The sequence below is a fragment of the Ciconia boyciana genome, chromosome 3 (genome assembly GCF_034638445.1).
Source record: "Ciconia boyciana chromosome 3, ASM3463844v1, whole genome shotgun sequence".
Lineage (NCBI taxonomy): Eukaryota > Metazoa > Chordata > Aves > Ciconiiformes > Ciconiidae > Ciconia > Ciconia boyciana.
In genome coordinates, this window is record NC_132936.1 from 126,479,938 (window position 1) to 126,503,509 (window position 23,572).

Here is a 23,572-nt window from a genome sequence, read left to right on the forward strand (position 1 = left end):
TTTTAAAATCAGCAGTTCTCTTACTAAATTCTATACATGTGACACTCTCAGAATTTCTCATATGCTTTTACAAAAAGCTATTCCTCTTGTATTTTTTTCAATGTCAGGAAACTTCTGTTTTAGCATGCTTTCTCCTTTTCTTCTAATAATCTGGTGTATCATAATACATCTTGCCTCTTTATTTCTGAAATCCTTCTTACCTGCCCCAATATTTTTTTCCCATGCTCATCTTTTGAAGCAAAGCATTTTTATGCTGGTCTTTACTGAAAACCAGCATCGTTATTTTTGTTCAAGATTTGTCAGATGTTTTTTTCTTCCTTTTTTAGACAGAACATTGCTTTTGGGAGGCCAGCATTTTAGGGTGCTTTTTAGTTTTGAAAAATGTTTTTAAAGTATTTTCTATCATCTCGAGGTCTCATATTTCATACCATGGCAAATGTTCAAAGTGGGGGAAAAATTATTGTTCTCAATGATGGTTTCCTGTATTCCTCTAACAGTATCTGTAGATAGTTATTTGGCAATGTGATAACAGCTTGTGTAGACATGCTGAGATAGCACGTCACAATGAGTCTGCTCAGATGCTAGTAGAAATTTAGCTATAATAGTAGAAGCTATGCAAGGGCCACTAAGGGCTCTCAGTAAATATGCAGCAGATGAATCCAGAGTTACTACAGCTATGTTGCTAGTATTTTAACTGGTTTTATTAGTTTCCAGATTGGACAGAACTTTGAGCTGCAGACAGATGTATCCCGAGTCACAGGAGTGTCTCATCAGCATTAGCAGGCCAAAGTAGAAGGCATATAGGATCTGTGATGTCATTTCCTCAAAATGTTAGGATCACTGGGGGTTGAGTCTGAGAACTTTGTCTACTTTAATGGTCCTACAAGTATCCTCAATACAAAATTGCAGAATTTGTCCTATAGCTGGATACAACAATTTAGTTACACAGGTGATCAGGCCCAGTCAGCATGGGTTTATGAAAGGCAGGTCCTGCTGCTTCTTCTAACCTGATCTCCTTCTATGACAAGGTGACCCATTTAGTGGATGAGGGAAAGGCTGTGGATGTTGTCTACCTAGATTTAGTAAAGCCTTTGACACCATTTCCCACAGCATTCTCCTGGAGAAACTGGCTTGGATGGGCATACACTTCGCTGGGTAAAAAACTGGCTGGATCGCCAGGCCCAAAGAGTTGTAGGGAATGGAGTTATATCCAGTTGGTGACCGGTCACCAGTGGTGTTCCCCAGGGCTCAGTACTGGGGCCAGTTCTGTTTAATATCTCTATCAATGATCTGGACGAGGGGATCGAGTGCACCCTCAGTAAGTTTGCGGAGAACACCAAGTTGAGCGGGAGTGTTGATCTGCTTGAGGGTAGGAAGGCTGTGCAGAGGGATCTGGACAGGCTGGATCGATGGGCCAAGGCCAGTTGTATGAGGTTCAACAGGGCTCAGTGCCGGGTCCTGCACTTGGGTCACAGCAACCCCATGCAATGCTACAGCCTTGGGGAAGAGTGGCTGGAAAGCTGCCTGGCAGAAAAGGACCTGGGGGTGCTGGTTGACAGCTGGCTGAATGTGAGCCAGCAGTGTGCCCAGGTGGCCAAGAAGGCCAATAGCATCCTGGCTTGTATCAGAAATAGTGTGGCCAGCAGGACTAGGGAAGTGACTGTCCCCCTGTGCTTGGCACTGGTGAGGCTGCACCTCAAATACTGTGTTTGGTTTTGGGCCCCTCCCTACAAGAGAGACATTGAGGTGCTGGAGCGTGTCCAGAGAAGGGCAACGAAGCTGGTGAAGGGTCTGGAGCACAAGTCTGATGAGGAGCGGCTGAGGGATCTGGGGTTGTTAGTCTGGAGAAAAGGAGGCTGAGGGGAGACCTTACTGCTCTCTACAACTACCTGAAAGGAGGTTGTAGCGAGGTGGTGTTGGTCTCTTCTCCCAGGTAACAAGCCATAGGACAAGAGGAAATGGGCTTCAAGTTGTGCCATGGGAGGTTTAGACTGGGCATTAGGAAGAATGTCTTCACCAAAAGGGTTGTCAAGCATTGGAACAGGCTGCCCAGGGAAGGGGTTGAGTCACCATCCCTGGAGGTATTTAAAGGATGAGTAGATGTGGTGCTTAGGGACGTGGTTTAGTGGTGGACTTGGCAGTGCTAGGCTAACAGTTGGACTCTAAAATCTTAAAGGTCTTTTCCTTAGAATCTAAACGATTCTATGATTTTTAGGTGGAGCCAAAATTACGGAGAGGTTTGGAAGCAACAAGGCTTGTTTGCATGCACACTAGCCTAATAGAAAATCTGTAGAAATATCATAAATGTGTGCAACTTCTTGGGCCTTATTTGTAGATAAAAGTACTATGTTTAGTTTACCTTGTAGTTGAACAGTCATCCTCAAGCCGTCTACTGCTATGCATATAAAAAAGAATATCCTCAAGGGGGCACTATTGGTTTAAGCACAGTATAGAGTAGGTGCAGTTTCATCTTGATTTTCCTTTGTAGTACATTGACAAAAAAGCTTAAGGACTTCCTAGAATGACTTTCGAGTCACAGTTAAAATAAACTAGAATAAGTGTTACATAAGGTAAAGGATATTCAATTCTATAATTCTGGTATAAAGGAAATCTAGTTACAGAATGTCTACAGCCAGAATTTTGACTTTCACTTAAAATAGGATCATACTAGGAATGAAAGCTTATTATTTAGAAATTTGGTATTTACTTGACTTGCCCATTTCATTGTTTTTCTTATTCCTTCTGCAGCTACTATTTCTTTGGTGGAAAAGCAGGGGGGAAAATCAACTGTCACTATATGTGACACTGGATTTCCTGCTGTTACAGGCTAGGATACATAAATTGAGCAGACCCATAGTGACAGTGAAAAATGTGATACTTATGGGAATAATTTATTTGGTAATTTAGAGGAAGCTTCCTGCTTGGTGTCCATTCCCCAAGCCCATGAACTGCCATTTATTTCTAAACCTGTATGCTATTAAGCTTCTTTTACTATCTCTTGAACAGTGGGATTTTTCTTTCTTATCATTGTTATTAAGCATTGGGATAATTATTAGCTCTTCAAAGAGCAGACATATAAATATGATATTATCTATCATAACAGTACCATCACAAAACAGCCCAAGAAAAATTGGCAGTAAGGAAAGAATTACATTAAAACCCTATTTTTACTTTTTTTATCAGTCTTGCTGCAAGACAGTTTAGTAGGCAAAACTGAACTACGTTTTGGGCCCTTGAGTAAGAAATTCCTTCGAAGAAACAAGCCTTGTATTCTTCACAAGACGGATTAGCAGTTCCTAAATGCCTGACTAATTTCTTAAACAGTCCATGTTGCTATAAAAGAAACTACAGTACTTCTAATACTTCACTGTTACATGCTTCCACTTAACTGCATCAAGCCAGAAGCAGTAAAAGAAAGAGCTAGGCAGAGCACAAGATCTGAGCTCAGAGCAGAACAGATATGAAGTCAAGTCAATCTGAATAATTTGCAAGAGTGTATGTCCACTCAGTGTAGAAGGATCAGCTCTGAAACGTTAAAAAGCCTCACAAGCTGAGGCATGTCAGTCATCTTTTTAATGGAACTATGGATGAATTGGGTAAAGTATCAAGGGTTCAGATGCTGTTAATTTGAGTCAGAGGTTACTTGTATGCTATTTTCACTATTAGTGCCCATGCCCTCTGCAACAGCTTCTGCTTTTCTGCCAGCTGCTATCTGTTCTGCTGTGCTCCACATGCATCACCCCAGGATGACAGCTTCAGCTCCAGCAGAGATCTCATCAGTCAGAAGACCTCTTGATACTTTGAGATAATGATTATTATTAGTGCCAACACCCCTTTTGGGTGACTGTCAGCCTAAACTATAGCGCAAATTTGGCTATCCTCATTTGTTAATTAATTTTGTTTGTAAAATACTCCTCTGAGGGAGAGGGAATAAATGTTACCATTAAGGATTTAAATAGGCTTTCAGATGAAATACCATAACCAGCTGCAGGTCAGCAACAAACCATTCTTTGTTAAGGTGTTTTCCTTTTACAGAGATACAGACTTAACAAACTGAATAATCTCATCTTTTTAAGGTAGACTGTTAAGGTGGACTACTACTACGATCAAAAATATCCTATCGGTCATAGCAGCAGAAAGGAATTGTAAGGAATAAATTTTGAACTATTCATTATTTTTAGTATAGCATTTTCTGAAAAACCCTGTGAAAAGGGCTAAAATATTTTCCTACTTCCAGTTAATATTTTATACATTTTTTTGGACCTGTTACTAATATTTAAAAGTAATAATCTTAAGCAAAAATAAACTTTCTGGCCCACACAAGAATCATCAAGCTGGAATAAAGACCGATATACACAGAAATTGGAATTCTAATCTTACCCACGTTATTAAAAAAAAAATCAAAGCAAATAATTTCAGCAGATTGTTTACTAATATAAGCATTAAAAAATCAGTAGTGTGTGAAATTGCTTCATAATAGATTAAAAAAACTCTGACATGTCAGTATAAGCCTGAAATTACAGGGAAAAATTGCTCTTTTGCCAAACCATCCTTTGACCTTTAAGCCACTGGCACACTATGCTATACCCTTAACTTGGATGATCTCAGAAATTTTATTACAGAGCAGTATGTAAAAATCCTGAAGAACTTCAGTATTGTATGCCCACTTTAGGAAAAAAGATAGCATTTTACAGGTATCTAAAGCTGACAAGAAGAATCCACCCAAGGAAGATATTTAAACACTGGAAAGGAATATACAGGAAACAGCTGTTGATATGACAGTGGTTCAAAAAAGCCTAAACAAAATGACCAAATGTGTCACTATAGGTTTTTAGCAGAAGAAAAATTAGCTGTCAAAGAAAAATACTTGAATAAAAATTTAAAAAATGGGGTAGATTTGGGTAAAAAATGGCAGGGTAAAAATATCAGAAAATAAAGGGAAATAGCTAAGAAGTTCAGATTTGTTAACACGTGATAGTGGTCACTATTTTAATTGCTTCTACTTAACATCATTTTTCCATTTAGTATAATGGTAGCTATCACACTATGATTGTATATGTAATAGGAACCTTGGAGCTCCTTCTCAAGATTGCTTCTAATAGACTATAGAAAATAACCTAGGTATTGTTGCTATACACCATTAGCTCATTCAGTAGATGGAATAGAAGTGAAGATGATATGAATGTGCCAGTAATTGTGTGCTACTAAAAACGGCCCTAGTGTTTACTGCGATTCAGTAAACCTGCTCTGAATCAGTGCTTTGGAATTTTGAGGTGCCTTTACAAACCTTTATGGCATATTTTCCAGAGATGAACAGGAATAGTTAAGAATTCCACTTTTGTGTTCATCTCCAATTAAATTGAATTCACAATTAAACTGGTATCACAGTGAACTGAACCATCTGGACATAATGCAAACAAAGGGATCTTACAGTTAATAGTGGCCTCTGGAAGAGGTGTGAATGAGTAGGCTGTTCCCAGTTTTAGGTGGCTCATGATCCACACTTGCAAGAAGCTTCATCAGGAATGCTATCTAGTAAGTGTAATTACCATTTTTTTATTCAGCATTAGTTATTTTTTCTTGACCTTTGTTTTTTTCTATTAATTAGTTCAAATGTTTTAATATCAGTCTTTTTAATGTAATGATTTAAAATAATAACTTGTGTGTTCTTGCTCTACAAGCTTGTCAAAGGATATTCCCAAAGGCAAAACAGGGATTTCTTAAAAGCTTTTAATTGTTTCACTAGTATTTCATAGAGAGAAAAACTATTTTCAGACATAAATGATTTGACAAATAACCAGGGGTAAAATCAGACATGAAAATTAATAGATAATCCTGAGGGAGGGAGCTCAGAAGAACAGATTTGAACAGAAATGATTCTACTACAATTATATTCTTAGTGCTGTGTATTTTTCATTCTTCTTGTGGGCATAACTAAGTCCACATACACAAACTGAATCTCAAACACAGAAATGTACTCCATCCAGTTCATTATTTACTGACCTTGGAAAGATCCTAAACACCATCTCCAGCTGGTGAGGAATGCCTCTCTAATGAGACATGCTAACATCAAAGGTGATGCAGGGCTCTATGTGAAATGGAAGCTAATAACCTCTGCTGAGCTGATAAATATGGGTTTCATGCCAGCATTGCCCAAGCTGCTGGGGTCAAGTGACATCAGGACTGCAAAAACGTGGATGAAAGTAGGGAGGCACCAGCAAGAGTCTGTGGCAAAGGACAGGGAGGCAATTACCAGTAATGTGGTGCTGTGTGAAGCAAAGCAAACTTAATTTCATAATAAAATGAAACTGAGGCAACTGGGGTTTGAAGAGGTAAGCAAGTCTTTCACAGGGGATACAAAACCTCTTCTGTTTTGTGAAGCTGAATGGTGAGAGTGCTCTATACTACAGGAAAATGCTAAAGAAGAAAATCAGCTCAACGCTTCTGTACAATAGGGATCCAGGATGGCATAGTGCTGTTGACACAATTAGTGTCTTGCTCTTCTAGCCACCTATCTGCATATACGCAGCTAGCTGTAATTGCTAACAATTAGCAGATGGGGCTGCACTTTGCTCCATGTCAGAGGAAATGCAGAGCATGCCCTATAATTTATCTTTCTGACCCAGTTCATAAGAAACACTACTCATACCGGCAGGAACTTTTTTGACAGAAGGTATGTCAGCAAAAGCTTTTGCTCAGTCTCACTCCACTGGCCACAGCAGAAGTTAGTACTGAAGCTATTGTCCCAGATAACTGCTGTTCTTGCTATAATGTTTAAGGCCTGCTTTTAGAAAAAAAAACAATCTATTTTCTTTGCATGCAGCAAATAACAAAGGGAAGTTCAGAAACAACATTAGTAGACAGTCTTGTAGTTAGCAGATGAAAGTCAGAAACACAGATAAATGTTTTATTGGCTAAGCAGGAAAAGATCTGAATTAATTTAATACTAAGTTCAAATGAATTTTTTTGTAAGGCAGTATTTGTCTGATGTTCTCTTAGGATTCTAAGCCTATGGAAATGTTATGAATGGCTATTGAATTTAAAAATAAAGGTAGATACTTTGCTGTTTATTTTTCATCACATAAGCTGACTTGCCACAGTAACATCCTTCCTGCCAGTTCAACTGATTGAGAAGGAACAAAAAGCTGTAAGCACCTCCCTCTTCAGATAAGTAGCAGTATTAAATAAAATACTTTCACCAACTGTTTCACAGTTTAAATACCAACGTAGTTCAAGTAAATTAAGACTTGTCTAACGTGCAATTCAGTGGTGTAGTAGGAGTTAGAATCCAGCTCTAGTGTTGCAGTTCTACCCCTGCCAATATACTGCATTGACTTCTCCTGAGTTGAAGATGTACTTAAAAAAAAAAAAGCTACGTACTTAAAATTAGAACTTATAATCAAGTCATTTTTTAATTTTTAATAACAAAAATTATTATTGGAAGTCACTGCTAGATTTGTGTGAATCTGCTAGATTGTACTTTTAATTGTATTTCAATTGAAAATGATGGATTCAATATTCATGTGGTTAAAAAGGAATCAGATTGATGTGGATATGTTAGCTAGGCATGGCTGGAAATGGAAGATACTTGTTCTTGCAATTAGCATTCTGCCTGACAGGAAATTCTGATGCATTTGCATTGATGCTGATGCAGAGAACTGTTCTGGATTGCAGATATCCATACAGGGTATTCCTTGTCTGCTGTCACTTATTTCTTCCTACTTGGTATAATTGGACATAAACTGTAAAATGTCTGGGGTCTGTAGGAAAAACAAACAAACAAACAAAAAAAAAACCCAAAACCAACCAAAACAAACAAACAAAACAAAAAGAAAAAAAACCTCACCACCTTAAATGGACAACAGCCACTTCCCCAAGCTTCTACTGTTTTGTTCTTAATTTTTCACTCAAAATACTCTCATTCTGAGGTTACTTACAGTTCTTGCTCAGAAAGTTCCTTTAAAGTTGATGGGGAATTTTGGTCACATTAGAGCAGACGCAGTAGCAGGGAAGAAATTTGCAAGAATTGCTGTGGAATTTCCACTCCATTATTCATGTTACAGAGGGATTTCCCCTGCTTTCAACTCCTGTGGAACAAGAAGTAACCTTTAGTCTACTGTACTTGTGGGACCTTTGGGAATTTCTAGCCATACTTAAAAAGACTCCTCAGTGCCCTTACTCTTTCCTTTATTGCCCCATCTATTCCTATAGCCTTGGTTTGATAGGGAAACAGGTTTCTCTGGGAGCAAACATAGGACAAGGAAGGTGACTGTCCTTGTCATTAGCCTGCAGTCTTCACTAACCGCTGTCCTGTCAAGTCAGCCTATATTCAGAAAATTCTAGTTTTGACTGCACTTCTATAGCCCTGCTGTGGATTCCAAGCATCCACACTTGGCTCCTGTTTTGTCCTCTTCTGAAGTTTTATCAGGCCAGGCAAAGGCCTAGCAACCCGGCAGTGCAGATCAGGAGGCAAAAACAGCAGCGAGAGCTTTCTCTGCCACCTCTTTCCTCTGCTTATGTAGGAGAGGAAGAGAAAACCACTCTCTCTTGCATCAGCTAAAGATGGGTAGATTGTTTATACTCTCCTCGTGAAACAGTCCCCTCCCTTGGTGCACTGTGGGCAGGGCTGAGCAGAAATCTGACAAACTCTGACGAGGTAAATGGGGCTGTACACAGTTATGCTTTCCTGCTGTCTGCAGACTCAAGGCATCGCTTTGTGTCCTAGTCATTCTTTTTCAGTTGTTGTTTTGCAACAACAGGCATAGGAAATCGTGCTATGAGAAAAACAAGTTAAAGTGAGATCACAAAGTAATTCTATAATTTGCAGACCTGAGGTCTAGGCACAGATTGTTTATAATTTCTGTGTCTTCTGTGTAGAATCTTTGTGGTACCAAAGGAGATGCAATAGAAATGAGATGGGGATGCTTTGCCTGTAGAAGAACAAATGCTACACTTCAAACAACAAGGTTAATCTCTAAATCTGTACTTTCAGAAGTAGTAGGCCACACACTGTATTAAATACTGACAGGTCTGATCTAGAGAATGGAGATGTGAAAGAACAAGACTGTTCTCTGTGCTTTTTTCAGATCATAAAAAGGATAATTTTTTTAGTTCCAAAATATTCCTGAATATGCATTCCTAGAATAGTTGAAACTATTGAAACTTAAGTTTAATAATAATGTTTCTGCATTTTATTGTTTAAAAGTAAAAGAATTGTTCACACTATCTTATCAGTTATTATAGCCAAAATAGAGTATTTTACTTTCCAAGGAGAAGATATATAATTTCAAATTGAATCATACCATTTAGGTGAGCTGCATATACACTAATGAAACTTGAAAGCTAGGAGTGTGATCTTTAGGAGGTGCACAGTGCTGGGATTATGACAGGAGGAGCAAAGATGGGTTCTTACCATCTTAGGTGGCCCACTGGTTTGCTAACTGAGGAAGTGGCCTAAACATATACCTCAATAGACACCTGAGAATCCAGACGTTCCACCTTGGGGGCAAAGGATTGGAGGGAGGAGGATTTCAGTCAGCTCACCCTTTGAGACATAAGCAATCACCTGCTACTAGCCTTCTATATTTTTGTGTCAGCTAACTGAAGTTGCCAACTTCCTCAGCTGGTACTCAATTGTAGTAACAAAGTTCCTGGATTTACCACTATAAGTATAGTCATAAACTTGCTTTTAGGAGTCTTCCCAGGTAAAAAGTGCTAAAACAATGCAGCCAAGTATATCACAAGCTACAGGTTATAGTGATGTTGCCTTGCCACTTGAAGTAGAGCTATGATTTCTAAGTATTTTCTAGATCAATACTCCTGAAGACTCCTGACAGCTACACTAAAAATCGGAGCCTTCCATATTCAGTTTGGCCTCAAAAGCCAAACATTTCCTTCTACCTTTTAATTCATTTCAAGGGATGTCTGTCAAACAAGAGCTCAGCAATCAAAGGTAGACAGCGTCCTGTCCTATGGCAGGTCATCTCACCTCTTAGAGGGCTGCATTTTAAATAGCTAGTTTGCATCGCTCTGCAGCTGAGCACAAGCAAGTGAACGAGCTGGTCCAGGAGAGCCACAACTGCTCAAGCCTGGTTCCACCTAGAGGCACCAACAATGTCCCTAGCATGTATAAGTATCCTGCCGGTGCCTACATGAACACTAAAGGCAACTGAAAAATCTCCAGCTTGTCCAATTTCTTCTAGCTATTACTACATTGTAAATAGCTACCCTTTCAGCAATTTGTTCTGACTGATGTCTGTGTATGCCTGAAAATGAGGTAAATATTCTTACGCTTGGTTTGACAAAATGTAAGCTGCAGAGACTATAGAGCTTCTGCACAGGTTTTGAGGGCTCTTAGTCTAAAAAAAAAAAAAGGCCAAAAATAAAACTCATATGACTGCTTCTGGATACCTTGTCTGAAATTTTAGTTTTCTCTTGTACTGATCTCCAGTTCTAATAAGGAGTTATAAATCATCTGAGATAAATCAGCTTACCATGTATTTCATAAACACATTATGCAGTATTTATCTAAAATATAGTAGTTTTTCTGCAGGAACAGTGACCATAATCAATGCTGAAAATGTATGCAAACTGGATGGTGTGGATGAAAGTAAAACCATCTAAAACTGTTTAATCAAACCTTCATCTCAATGTTAGGAAATCTCCGTGTAAGATATTTTTCAGGAACTCATGAGCCAGCTGGTGTTAACGTGACTACTACATGGACTATCAACTTCTACTAGCCAGTCTCTAATTCCTAGAAATTGCTTTATGTCAAAGTCATTACTGCCTAATTAGAGCCCACAAGAAACAAACTGATGAGCCAGGGAAGTTCCATAGTATTGCACGCACAATTGCATATTATATACTGTTGTGAGATACAGAGAGCTTAGCGGTTGGTTAGTCAGGCTTTTACAAAAATGCTTTTGTAGTTGCCATTAAGGGCTAGTAGTTTACTGGCAGTTATTTCACCCATGGATCCCCAGATTCTTATTCAGATCCAAGACTGGAGATTTTTCCCTTGCTCTTTCTTATTTCTTTTGTTTCACAGGAGGACTATGAGTTCACTCTAAAGATCTGGTTTGGGAGGGAAAGACCCGATTTTTGCTGAAGAGGTGTAATTGTGAGAATCAAAACAAAGTCATTTAACTATGCAACTTTGTTTAAAAAAAAAAAAAAAATCCCTGGAATACAAATTACATACTAATATTTCAAGGTCCATAATTTATTTTTCTAATCTTTTACTTAGACTGTCTCTTCAGTTTGACATATGGGGAAAAGGTCATGATTGGAATTTTTTCTAATCTTGGACCACTAGGACAAATACTATATCCAGTATTTGGGTTAAAAAACTAATCTGTTTAGCTGTTACTGTGATGTTTTTCAAAAGGACTAAATTTCAGTCACTTTTACTGCACTGTTTCATGTTTTTTTTTTTTTACTATGTGTGTAAAACTGAAGGTATTTGGAAAAATGCTGCTGCAATTTAATTTATACTACATGGAAAAGAAGCTGGATTTAGTTTGAGATTTGGTAAAATGCTTTGTCTATAAAGTACATAATCTATTAAGCAGATACGGTCCCGTATGTTAATGCAGTATTTGAGATTTGAAACACAAGTGGCAAGAGATAGCTTAAGGACAATAGCTTAGGCAAGCAAATTGCTTGTCATCGTTTGCTTTTCTGTAACCAGGTCGCCCCCCTCCCTGCGCTCCTCTTTCCCCGCTAAATCTCTCCAGAAAGCTGGATTTTGTGTTAACGTGGGTGTGTCTGGATTTCACCTCTTTAGGAGAAAACCCGTCCTTCCTCCTCCCCCGAAAGGCAGGGGGGTGTGTGGCTGGGGTGCGGATCGTGCGATTAATCCCCCATTTTTCTCTTCAAAGGCGTTAGCGACTCCCCTTCCGCCCCCCCCCCCCCCTTTTCCCCCCCTTTCTTCCCTCACGACGAGTTTTTCCTCACGGGCACCTTTTTCCCAAAGGGGAATCGAAGAGCATCGCCCTCCGGCACCCTGGGGGCGGGGGGCAGACCTCTGTGTGCCAGGCCCCCGCTGCTGCTCCTCCTCCTCTTCCTCCTGCTGCGGGGCAGAGGCCGCCCCCCCCTCCCGCCTCAGCCTCCCCCCTCACGCCGCACGGCCGCCGGGCTCGCGCGCTGCCACCGCCGCAGGGCCCGTGCGCGCGCCGCGGCCGAGCGCGCGCCGGGCACGAGTCCTGCAGCGGTTCCCCCCCCTCCCCGCGCCGCGTCCTCGCCCCGGCCCCGCCTCTTTCTAATCGCGCCGCCATCCCCGAGCGGCGGTTGAGGGCGGCGGGGAAGGGACCCGGGCTGGCGGAGGGATAACCGGCCTCCGCACGCAGACCGGAGCGGAGGGATCCATACGCTGGAACCGCCCGTCGGGCAGGGAGGGAGGAGGAGGAGGAGGGAGCGAGTGATGCGGCGCGGCCGGGCTGGCTGAGGCGAGGTGGCCGTTATTTGGGAGAAGGGGGTGGGAAGCGGAGCTGGTGCCGCGGGAGCCTGCGGCGGGGGGTGGTGGCAGAACGGCAGGCGGACAGCTGGACCCGGGTGTTAGGGCTGGGGAGGGGGTCGGGGCGCTGCGGGAGCCGGGGGGCGGCAAGGCGCCCGGGGCGCTGAGGGGAGGGGACGGGGGGAGCGGCCGGCGCGGGGGAAGGGCGAGGTTGTGGGGCGAGGCGGCGTGTGCCGGTCCTGTCCCTATGTTGCGTCGTAGTTTAGTGGAAAAGGGAAGGGGTTAGAAAAGGGAACTGATTTAAAATAGCCTCTCATCCCTGCCGGGGGCTCGTTCGCTCCCTGGGGGCTGCCTGTGCCATTGCTGGGGGGGGGCAGAGGGATTCTCTTGTGTGCAGAAGCAGCCTGGGGGGCTTAGCTGTGAGTGGGGGTGGGGGTCTCTGCCCCTCTTTGCCTCCCCTCGTCTGGATTTTTTTTTTTTGTGGGGAAGGGGCAGGATGAGCTTGCCGAGTTTTACGGGAATTTCTCTTTCGTTTCTGAGGAGCTGCCGCTGCTGAAGCAGATTTTTCCTTCCTTTCTTTTTTTGTCTGATGCAGAATCCCAGTAGCTAGGCAGCCTCCCTCTTTTCTTTTCCTTCCTTCCTTCTACCCCTTCGGTATGTAGGAAGGGAGAGACATCAATGGAAAGGCTGAAATACGCGTAGATGGACTTTCAAATGCATTTTTTCTTGAAAGAGGAAGATAAATCCCAGTGGCCAGTGCACAGACTTTTTTGTTGCTGTTGCCTTGCTTGGTAAAAATGGGGTTCACTCACTCCACCTAAATCCTTGGAGCATTTCAGAGAGTCACTACAGTGAAGGACTTCTCGCATTTTTTGCATCGGAGGAGCTACATTGATGTTAACCATTTTTTTGTAAAATGGAGAACGAAATATTCACACCCCTTTTGGAGCAGTTCATGTCTAGCCCTCTTGTCACCTGGGTAAGCATTCATTTTTCCTCACACATTATTCATTTATTTGCTCATTGTTTGAAGATAAATGCCTTGCGGCAGAGAATGAGGTGGAGTTAGTGTCACGGTGGTGATGATTATGTTTTAGGTTAAGACGTTTGGACCGTTAGCTGGAGGAAATGGGACCAACCTGGAAGAATATGTGGCGCTGGTGGATGGCGTGTTTCTGAACGAAGTCATGCTGCAAATGTAAGCGTGGGCAAGTTATGCCTTGGGTTTATTTTTTGCTGTTGTCTTGTTTCTCTTGTATGTTTTGCTTTCTTATGAAAGCTCTTTTTTTCCCTCACTATTGACCCTGGTAAATTCCTTTCTTTTATACTTGAAGTAGTCATGTGGTGAGTTAAGAGGAGACTTCGGAAGGTAGCAGATACTCTTTACAGTTTAATGTCAGTGTGATGTATTTGCAGGACGTATAGTGTAATACAGGCGGAATCATTACATACAGAACTTACTGGAAAACTGGATGACTGTAAATAGCTTCCTGGATTTACACTGAGAAGCATAAAGGCTCATTCTACTCTAAGTCATGCTCATAAACAAAATTTTGAATAAATTTGCCAATAGGAGAATAAGATTCTAATGCGTATCTTAGTTCATGTGACATAAAACTTAAGGATCGTACGTGAGTCACGTAATGTTTACTGAGCAAATGGACCATTCTTTAACTCCTTCTGCTTTATTTTTTACAGTTCCAAATTAGAGTAGGTAGCAGCTGTGCAGTAAAACTGAAATTTTAATTGAGAGTATAGAATGTTTTCTGGCTGTGAACCACTGAAGAAACATTTTTACATGGTTTTATAAATTGTTTATTGAAAGCTCTGATTGTTAGAAAAATTTCTTTATAGCGACTTTTTGTTAATCATAGTTTTGACTGGAATGTTGCCCACTACTGTAATGCTAGAGAGTAACACTTTTGTCAAGCGTCTAGTGATACAAGAATGTTACTAGTGGAAAAAACTTCTCCATACCTTTTTTCGGATATTTTAAGTCTTTACAGAGAAATACGTCTTTTGTTTGTATAGGTATGAATAAATGTAGGCTTATGGATGGCTGGATAGATACATCAGTGCGTGAGCAGCTTGTGATGACAGCTGCTCCTCAGGAACACCTCTCAGATGGGCATCCTTTTACACTCTTTATAATTTTTACTTGTATTTAGTACTTTAAAAGTTTATGTTGTTGGTATTCAGCTTGTATAACTAGTCTATGTAAAAGGTTCTACATGTTACCACATTTAAGTTTGAATTCACATCCTTCTGAAACCAGTGTTTTGTCACCTACTTCTGTGAATTCCAAGTATTTGCTTCTGTAATATTGAGAAACATGGAAAACTCGGTGGAATTGAACTTTTTGAGAAAACTCTTGAGTGTATTACTGGCATATTTTAACAAGAATTTTAAGTGATGCGTTCACTGAAGCGTACTATTTTTATTTTACAATTTATTTATTTTTTTCTTGGACTACAGGTAAATAAAGTAGCTTGTCAGTTATGACCATGTAGAGCTTCTATTCGGTAAAAACGTTTGAGAGCTGGAAGGCAGATTTAGTAGTGGAACTGGAAAAAGGTGATTTTGAAGAATATAATCTTGAAATTAAACTTTCTCAGCAAATTTTTTTAATACTAAAAGTAAAAATTGATAGCTGATACATTATGTAGGATACATGTATGTGAAATGGAAAGCTGCAGAGAGGGAACATTCTCACGCTTGAGGCACTGTGCGTTGAATTTGGCTTTGACTTTGTGTGTGCATCTTTGACCCCACACCGTGATTACTGTAGTTTACTTAGGAGGAGTTGTGTGTGTACGTATAAAAAATACACATGGGAGATGTAAATTTAAAATAAAATGGTTTGGTAGTCAGAACAATTAAAAACTGCCTTAAACTGGAGGCTTGTATAAAAGGGCTGGTGTACAAATAAAATACCGATTTTACAAATATGTAACTACACTGGAAGGTGTACTTTATTTTAAATACATTTGGCGGGGACTGAAATGTGTTATGATTGATTACTGCTTAGAATTGAAGTTTCCAGAACTGTATTCTTATTTTGGAGAGGTTTTATTTGTTTTGGGTTTTTTGCCAGGATTGAAAGAGGAGAAGATGTTTCATGTTTTGCAGACAGATTCTGTCTCTGATGAAGTCACTGTGGAAATCTGTGTTAACTTCTAGTCGAATATCCACCTATTAAACATGTACCTTCATTTGCAAAAATACTTAAAAGATGCAGCTCCAACTAATCATCACTATTACTTATTCCAGTATTTTCCATTTTATTAGTATTTCTCTTTTTTCCTTTCAGTCTTAAATACCATATGTTGAGGATATGTGGCAGAAAAATTTGTATCATGTGACTTCAAAAGCAAAATATTTTTCTTCAGAATGGTTTTTTTTTTCTTTCTTTCTTTTTTTTTTTTCTTTTCCCCTAAAGCTCTCAATGACTGACTTCACATGAGAACTAGAGATCTGTGGTTAGGAGCTATGGCACTCTTAGAAGCTAAAGAGAAATGTTGTTCTTGCCAAAGTCACCAGGAGTGCCATTTGTAGAAATATGTGGAAAGCACCCCTAGAAGCTGGTTTGTTTGTTTGGTTTTTTTAACATGAGTTGTGTTATATGGTGCTTACTATTTACACTAGTTTTGAGATATTTAAGGCTGTTAACGTTTTGGTGTGAGAATACAGCTAGTGCGTACCTGTCAGCTAAGGATTTTGTGATGTGGTGGTGGTGTAAGTTGGTTCCTGTGGTTGGAAAGCTGTTGCAGCATTAGATGCTTTAAAGGGCACGAAAAGCATGAACAAGTGGAGGCTGTTAGAGGTGCTGTGGTCCTGCTTTATATATACTTTATACCTACTTTATTTTTGCCAAAGTTTGAAAAAACAAATGCTATGACCGTAAAAGTGAGTGTTAATGTTGGATTAGGCATGGTTTGTAAACAGTTACACAAGCAAAAAAAATTGCTTTGTTACTTAGAGAAGGTTTTTTGTTCAGTTAAAAGTTAATCCTGCCCTCCATCAGCTACAAGTGAGAGTTTGTTAGTATGGCATTTGTTTCTCCTTGTGCTTGTCTAGACCAAAGTTATTTTCAACAATTGTAATGATTCAGACAGAGGAAATAGAAGTCAGCATTGACATAGTTGCAGGATAATGGTACCGAGATGGTTGGGTTTTATCAGCCTTGAGTTTATTAGTACCTCCTAGATGAGAGAATAATGCATTAGATTCCTTGTATGTCTTTTGCTTTTGACTTTTTGGATGTTTTAGTACACATGAAAATTACATGGATTCCATTCAGTGTCCAGTTACATCTGAAGAGCTCTTCCTTTGCTGGAGATGCTACAGGCCAATTTTATTATTTTTTAATTTTATTTTTAATTAAGGAGAATTCCAGTCTTATAATATTAGCTCCTAACTTGAGAGAATGTCTCTCATTTCCTGTTTAAATTTAGGTCCACTTCAAAAGTATTTGGTTACCTACCTTCTGCTGGGATCAGTCAGTATCTGATACCGCTGGATAGAAACCCATCTGTCTTTCTGAACCTGAGCCTTTATCTTTGTGTTCTTTGATACAAAAAGGGGTCACGCTTCTTGGAAATAAATCAGAACGCAAGAGGTCACTGCAGTGGTGTTCTGCCGTGGCGGGGAGGTAGGGGAACACACCAAGAATATTTCAAGCCTTTACTGTACCTCTACATCGTAATACTTATAACATTATGAAGTACTCATATGCTTGAGTAAAATATGCTCTATATACTACTAAAATAAATGAAATGGTATAATTCAACGGATTAGTCACCTGTTGCGCATCTACGTGCAATTACAGTACAATAATACTTAATTGTCCTAGAGAGATTTTTCCAGAACCTGACTAACAACACCTCATTTTTTTTTGTCTTAGTATTGTACTGTTTATATACTCTTCTGATCCAAAAAGATCAAGGTATTCATACAGAAACACTCACTTTCTGAGTGTTTTTTGTTTTCAGTTCTGATAGGTCTTGTTCTCTGATATTGGTTAATTGAATTCCAGTAGGATTGTATAAGAAATGCTGAAAGTCTTGCAGTAGAAACTGTGGTTCCCAAACTGACAAGAGTCTTACTAGTTCCTTTGAATAAAAGTGGACAGCTGCAAGTAATTACAAGATTGGGACTTTCCTTACATTTAGCACCACCGTGAATATTTGGTCAAGTAACAAAGACTTGAAACTGTATTTTAGTTTTAATGGGTTTATTTTACTATGCTTTGCATTTGTGGAAATGGATCTGTTTTAAGGGAACTATTGGACAAATACTGTATGCGGAATCGGTAACGTATAGAACCAAACTCTGAAACTGAGTTAATTTAATCCACTGTCTGGAGAACCTGTCCGCTTTCATCAGTGTTCCATTCATAACTTTTGTCTTAATTGAATATATTAATTGATACTATCCATATCAGTTGTTGCATCCAGACATGCTGAAAACTACTTCAAAGGATGAAGTATTTTATTGTTCTCCGGTTTTTCTCCCTTTTGCCGTTCTCTCACTGTTTTTCACTGACTGGATCCACATGCAGGCCTTTCACACCCATAGAATTTTCCAGGTGGACCGGCTGACTGTTTCCTTCCACCACTCTGGTGGTGTGTGCCTAGAATGTGTAGACTGCTTCATTGACTCCTTTTCTGAGCTCTTAGTCTTTAGTTGTAGGCTTTCTTCCAAGCAGTTGAGCTTGCCAGCCCATACTTCTGGCTTGCCTATATCTTTCCCTGAAAACTGGACTCCAGCTCTAGTCCTTGAGCCAGCTGCTTGGCTCTGTGAAAGAGTGCAGGAACATGCACTCCAATCCAATTAACTCTTTCTTGTGAAGGAGACCAAATAGCAAGAGGCAGCTTTAGCCAGGTTGCGGCTGGGTGGGGAAATGGAAAAAAGTTTTGGGGAAAATTACATTGGTGAGTTTGGCAGTAAAAAATATGGACATGTATTTTAGAAAAAAGTCAGATATTATGAGGTCTGCACCTTTCTTGCTTTCTTGAAGCAAATGGATTTGATTAATGCTTTTCAGACATGCTCTGTTGGGCTTCCACAGATGCAAGGTGGGTGTCACTCTAGTAGTTTGTGAGAGTTGGTGCTCTTAAGAGGGGATCTGCAGCAGGAGGGCCCAGATTTTTCTTAAGGAAAGCTGAATTTATAGCACTCAGTCTTTTGGTAAAGAAGCAAATTCTTTTACAAGTGGTCCAGCAGAATGTGCACTGTGGTCAAGATTGTTGTAATTAAAACAAAAAAGGAGAAGATAGTTCTTTTAGTGTAATAATGGTTAATTTTGGACTTTAACATCTGCCTGCAGTGAGCTTTGAATTGGACAAATGAGCCGGTACCTGGACAAATAGGCTGGTACCTGTACTTCTGAGGTGCTTAGGGTTTTGATAGCTAAAGGGAAAAAGTGTGGGTTGAACATGGAATGCTTCAAGTGTTTGATCTTTGGTTATGTCTCTCTTTTACTAGGTTTTTTATGCTTTTGTACCCCTTTCCACAGTTGGTATCCACTTTCCTTCATCCTGTCTACTCTGATTTATTTCTGTGCAGTAAACTACTCTGTAATTCACTCTTGTTTCTTGCAGTATTTGGAAGATGAGGAAGTAAACAATCCCATCTTCCTCTGCATGTATACATCCACTTCTTTGCTCTCTTCATGTGCTATCTTGAGTGTCTGTCTTTGACTCTGTCTCCTTATTTCTTTTGGTAGTGTACTACTTATCCTATCCTTAGTCTAGGCTAGTAGCTGGGTCCAGGGAATAAAAGCAGAGTTAAAAAACATTTACTAATACATACAGAGGTGCTCTACTGTGTCTATCTACCTGTTCCATAAATAGCAATCTTAGTTGAAAGATCTAAAATCAAAATAACTTGTTTCAGCATTGAAAATATTCTGGCAAGGAAATAGTGTATACTCACTATGGCTTTACAGTTTTATTTTCAGAGTATTTTGCATTTCACTCGCATTCTACGTGCTGTTTCGAAGCACTCTATGAAAATAATGAAATAAACTTACTAATAGCTTTCTAGGCGTATATTTTGTGTTTCATTGTCAGGAAAGGTAAGTAAGAGTGTACTGACAAACTGTTTCCTTCTGTGATGTAGCTCAGTTAAGGCTGTTTGATATGCAGACACACGCGTGTACTACGTTGAAGGCTACAGCAGGGCAGAGGTGCCTGAGCGAGGTAACGGAGGAGATGGAGCCACAGAGCACCGTGCAGCACTGCTGAATAGCGCTGCCCTTACACAAGGCTTTAGCTGAAGTCCCAGGACCACGTGGGGAATGCCCCGAGTGTGACTTTGAGCCAGAGGAAGATGTCTCCTGGTTTTGCACTAGTGGCTGTGCTGTGTGCTTTAGTGGTTCAGGGGTGATGGCTGAGTGGCTCATGTAAAGCATCATTTGCCCTTAGCAGCACCCAAACATTGAGGCCAGGTGAGCTTTGCAGTTCCAGTTATGGCTGGCTGTAATATTTCTCTTTGCAGGGCTGACTTTGCTCTTCACCTGCCCCTGCTTCTATGGTGCTGCTGTCCTGACTCTGTGTGAAAAGCGATACACAACTTGTTTTGCTCTAATTTTTGTACCAGAAAGGTCAGTTTTCCCAGGTGACTGAGACTCCCTGAGCTGCCTTACAATGTTGCTGTATTTCTTGGTAGTATAGTAGCAATAAATTCCAAAGTTTTAGGTTAGCTACAAACATCTTAGCGGGGCTGATCAGCTTGCATCTCTCACTGGCAAGGCTGTGTTTCTTCAGGTTCCATGCCTAGTTTGGGGGTCTCTACACCACAAACCTTTGCAAAGTATTGCTGTGCTCTGATCTTTCTTTCAAAAACTAATCTAGTTAACTGACAAATTGGTTGCTAAACCAAGCACATCTTAATCCTATGCTAAATTTGAGAAGCTTACTTCTAGATTTTCCTCATTTGTTTCTTCTGTTAAGAAGGGGCTTTTTAGCTTTGTGTTCTTTCCTATGTTCCTCTTAGTTTTGGTTCCTCCGCTTTTTTTTTTTTTAAACTAAATACCAATTTGTTGCCTTCCTTGTCTTTCATACTGTACCGCTTTTCCCTATGTAGTAATTATTTAGGGATCAAGACATTTTTTCAAAATGCTGCTTTGTTAGAGCACATGACCTCAGTGGTCAGAGATTATTTAGTAATAACTGCGTGGGAGTCTCTGTTTGTTTGCTTGGTTTATTGAGTCTTGTATTTATGCCTTAAGGTGCTCCAAAGAGGCGTAGCCTCTTAGGCAGTTGTTATGAAGCTGTATTTACAGAATGCTCCCCCTTTGTTTCATTGGACTAACTGATGTTAAGGCATTGAATTGAAGCAAGGCTACTGCTTGACCCGGACTCGCTTGGTGTGCTTTCCTATTGGCTTACTCTGAGGAAAAAGCAAAAATTATCTTGCGTTGTATTTTTTGGATTAGGAAATAGTAAGGGATGAACTTGTAAGCAGCTTGTATTATATTCCTGGCTGTTGAGTGAATCTTTGAATCTGTGTTGCACATTTAGATATACTCGAAAATTTGCTTCCTTTTCTATAGTGATAGGAGATAGAGTCCACTTAGATTTATTACAGAATTTTAAGCTGCAGGGAAATATTTGCTCTAGTTTTTTTGTGTGTGCTATCTTTGTTTTTCTTAAATAAGCCCTGGAGCCAAAAAAGTCTGGTGTAATTTCCTGGTAGCTTGGGAATATACTTGCTGTATATTTGGAGTATTGTGTATGGCAGGCAAAAATAAAATATAGATACTAGTTGATGTATGATAGAATGTGGACAAATGTCATGCTTACAAAGTGCTAGTTTGCATCTTAGCAAGGATATTAATATTAATGTTGTAAGATGAAAAACTTTATCCATGTGAGCAAAATGTAAGTTATTTTCTTTGGCAGTCCCCTTATATCCAGGAGCTTTGGGTTTTGAATTTGTCTCATTGTTTGGAATAACCTGGTTCTGGAGCTCAAAGTGTTGTAACTGAAATTATTTAATGGAACTCTGTGGCACTGTTTTTACGGCTTAAGATCTATTTTAGTCACTGAAGCTGCAATATTCAGGTAGATCTTTGGTGTCACCTCACATCATTGTTTCCTACAATTTTTAATGCTTAGTGTGCGGAGATGTTTACCTATGGTCAGACTATTTTGAATTTGAAGTACTGACTAATTATTTTTGAGAATTTGTAGCTTTAGCAAAGTTCAAAGTAAAGAATAAAATGAGTAAATGTTTTTCCAAGTCTTCCAAAGGAGAAATTATTTTTGGTAGTGCTATGATTATCAAATAAAGCAAAGAACATACTGCTGTGGTGTTGGAAGTTGTTTAGGGTAGAAGAAAAAACTTGTATCTACAAACTCAATAAGAGTTTTTTTTAACTTAAATAAAGACAACTGCATAAATGTGTATTGCTTTTAAATCCCACATAAGTTATTTTCTGTTATATTAATATTTTAAATATCTTAGAAAGCATGTTAGCTCCACAAATGTCATTTGCTAAGGGCAGTAAGTGGTTATTTGCTTCTCTTCTGTGCTGCTTGCTGCTTCCAATCTGACAACTTTCTGGCCCTATTCTGCTTCTTTCATAACTGTTTCTGATGTTTCTTCCAAACTACCACCTGTATGTTTGCAGAATGTTCTTTCCAAGGTAGATTGTAAAAACATTTTCTCACTTTAATGCCCTCTGATGTTTGGTGTCAAGTCATGCTGCATCTCGTGATCCAGATCTGTGAGTGCTTACTTCTGTAAAGCTAATCTTACTGGTGTCACAGGATTATTGTGGGTGTAAATTCTTGCAGTGTTTTAGTGGTCAGTTACATTGAGGTGTTAATCACAAGGTCAAATAGTTTTCAGTTACTCTGTTAATTAGTATTGGACTGAATAGATCGTAAAGTTTGAACTCGTTTGAGAAGCAAAAAACATTGACCCTGAGAGGGAAAATAACACACGGTGCTTAAAGTAGAAAGCAAAACTTCAGTATTCATTACCCTCAGTACTTTGATTCTGTGGGATGTCCATCTTCTTTCTTGCTTGTTCTTCGGTAGACTGTAAGCTCTTGCATCCTTGTATAGTGCAAGTACTACAGCAGTCTAATTCTACCTTTTCAAACAGTATTTGCTACTAGGCCTTTTGCAATTAAAAACAAAACAAACACCTCCCCACCCCCCCTCCCCCCCAAAAAACCCCAAAACAAGACGACCCTTGTAAGATATTTAGACTTGTTGAGGTAGTAAAGTATGTTTGTCAGACTTTATGGTCCTCATCTGTTTGCTCAAAAAAAGTTGTTTCTTCTAGGAATTCTCTATTATTTAATACCCAGGAGTGTTTATTTTGTGTGACAACATTAAGCGTTCTGCGATGCTCTGAATCGTATAGATTTTCCTTTCCATCAGTGAAACTTTTGAATTTGGTGGAAGCCAGCTTACCTTTTGCTAGCTGTGGAGCAGAGGCTGCTCCACGTTGTCATTGATGGTTGCGGGGAGCTCACCCAGGGTACTCAGTGCAGTGAGTAGTGATTCACTATTTTCAATCTTCGGCAGAAAGCTTTTTTTTTTTTTTTTTTTGACATAGTACCTTTTAGTGTGATGGGGAAAAGGGTACATCTGATAGTCATGTCAAAACAATAGTAGTGAAGTTGCTTCATATGAAGTGATGATAAAGACAGCTGTTGCTCTGTAAGCTCGGAAGTTATGGATTTTTTGGGGGTGTTAATTTGTGATACAAGTGTGTGCTTAGTAAATGACAGGTGAACTGTTTTATTTCCTCTCTTATTTTCTCCTGCATTTTGCTCACCTGTGTGCGTCTTCCTTCTAACTATGAAGGAAAAGAGAAAGGACAAAAAAGAAATCTGGGCTGTTTTGTTCTCTGCTTTCTTTTAAAAACTCTGGGAGGGAGAAATTTAAGATCAGTCACCAGACCTCTTGAACATACTATGATTTTGTCTGGCTGTTTGGACATTCACCTATAAACCTGCGCGTGTACAGATGTGAGGGGATGTCTCTTCATGCAAGTGATACCACTAAGAGTGGGACCACCCAGCAGAACGGTGGTTGGGCAGAGCAGCCCTGAGGTCATGAGGTGCAGCAAGTTCTTATTTATGGGGAAGGGAGA

General features: G+C 39.8%; 1 protein-coding gene across 11 annotated transcripts in view; it reads left to right on the forward strand.

The window, feature by feature from the left end:
- The first annotated feature begins 12,117 nt into the window (after positions 1 to 12,117).
- CCDC88A (coiled-coil domain containing 88A) overlaps positions 12,118 to 23,572 on the forward strand; it is an 85,796-nt gene continuing 74,341 nt past the window's right edge. For 5 of the 11 annotated variants that reach the window (XM_072857542.1, XM_072857543.1, XM_072857544.1 and 2 more), the window contains exons 1-2: positions 12,898 to 13,436; positions 13,555 to 13,655. In XM_072857542.1, coding sequence (XP_072713643.1) covers positions 13,374 to 13,436; positions 13,555 to 13,655 — 164 coding nt within the window. In that variant the 5' untranslated portion in view covers positions 12,898 to 13,373. Of the gene's footprint in view, positions 12,455 to 12,895; positions 13,437 to 13,554; positions 13,656 to 23,572 lie in introns of those variants that run through there. The other 6 variants (XM_072857538.1, XM_072857537.1, XM_072857541.1 and 3 more) reach the window with 3 other exon arrangements.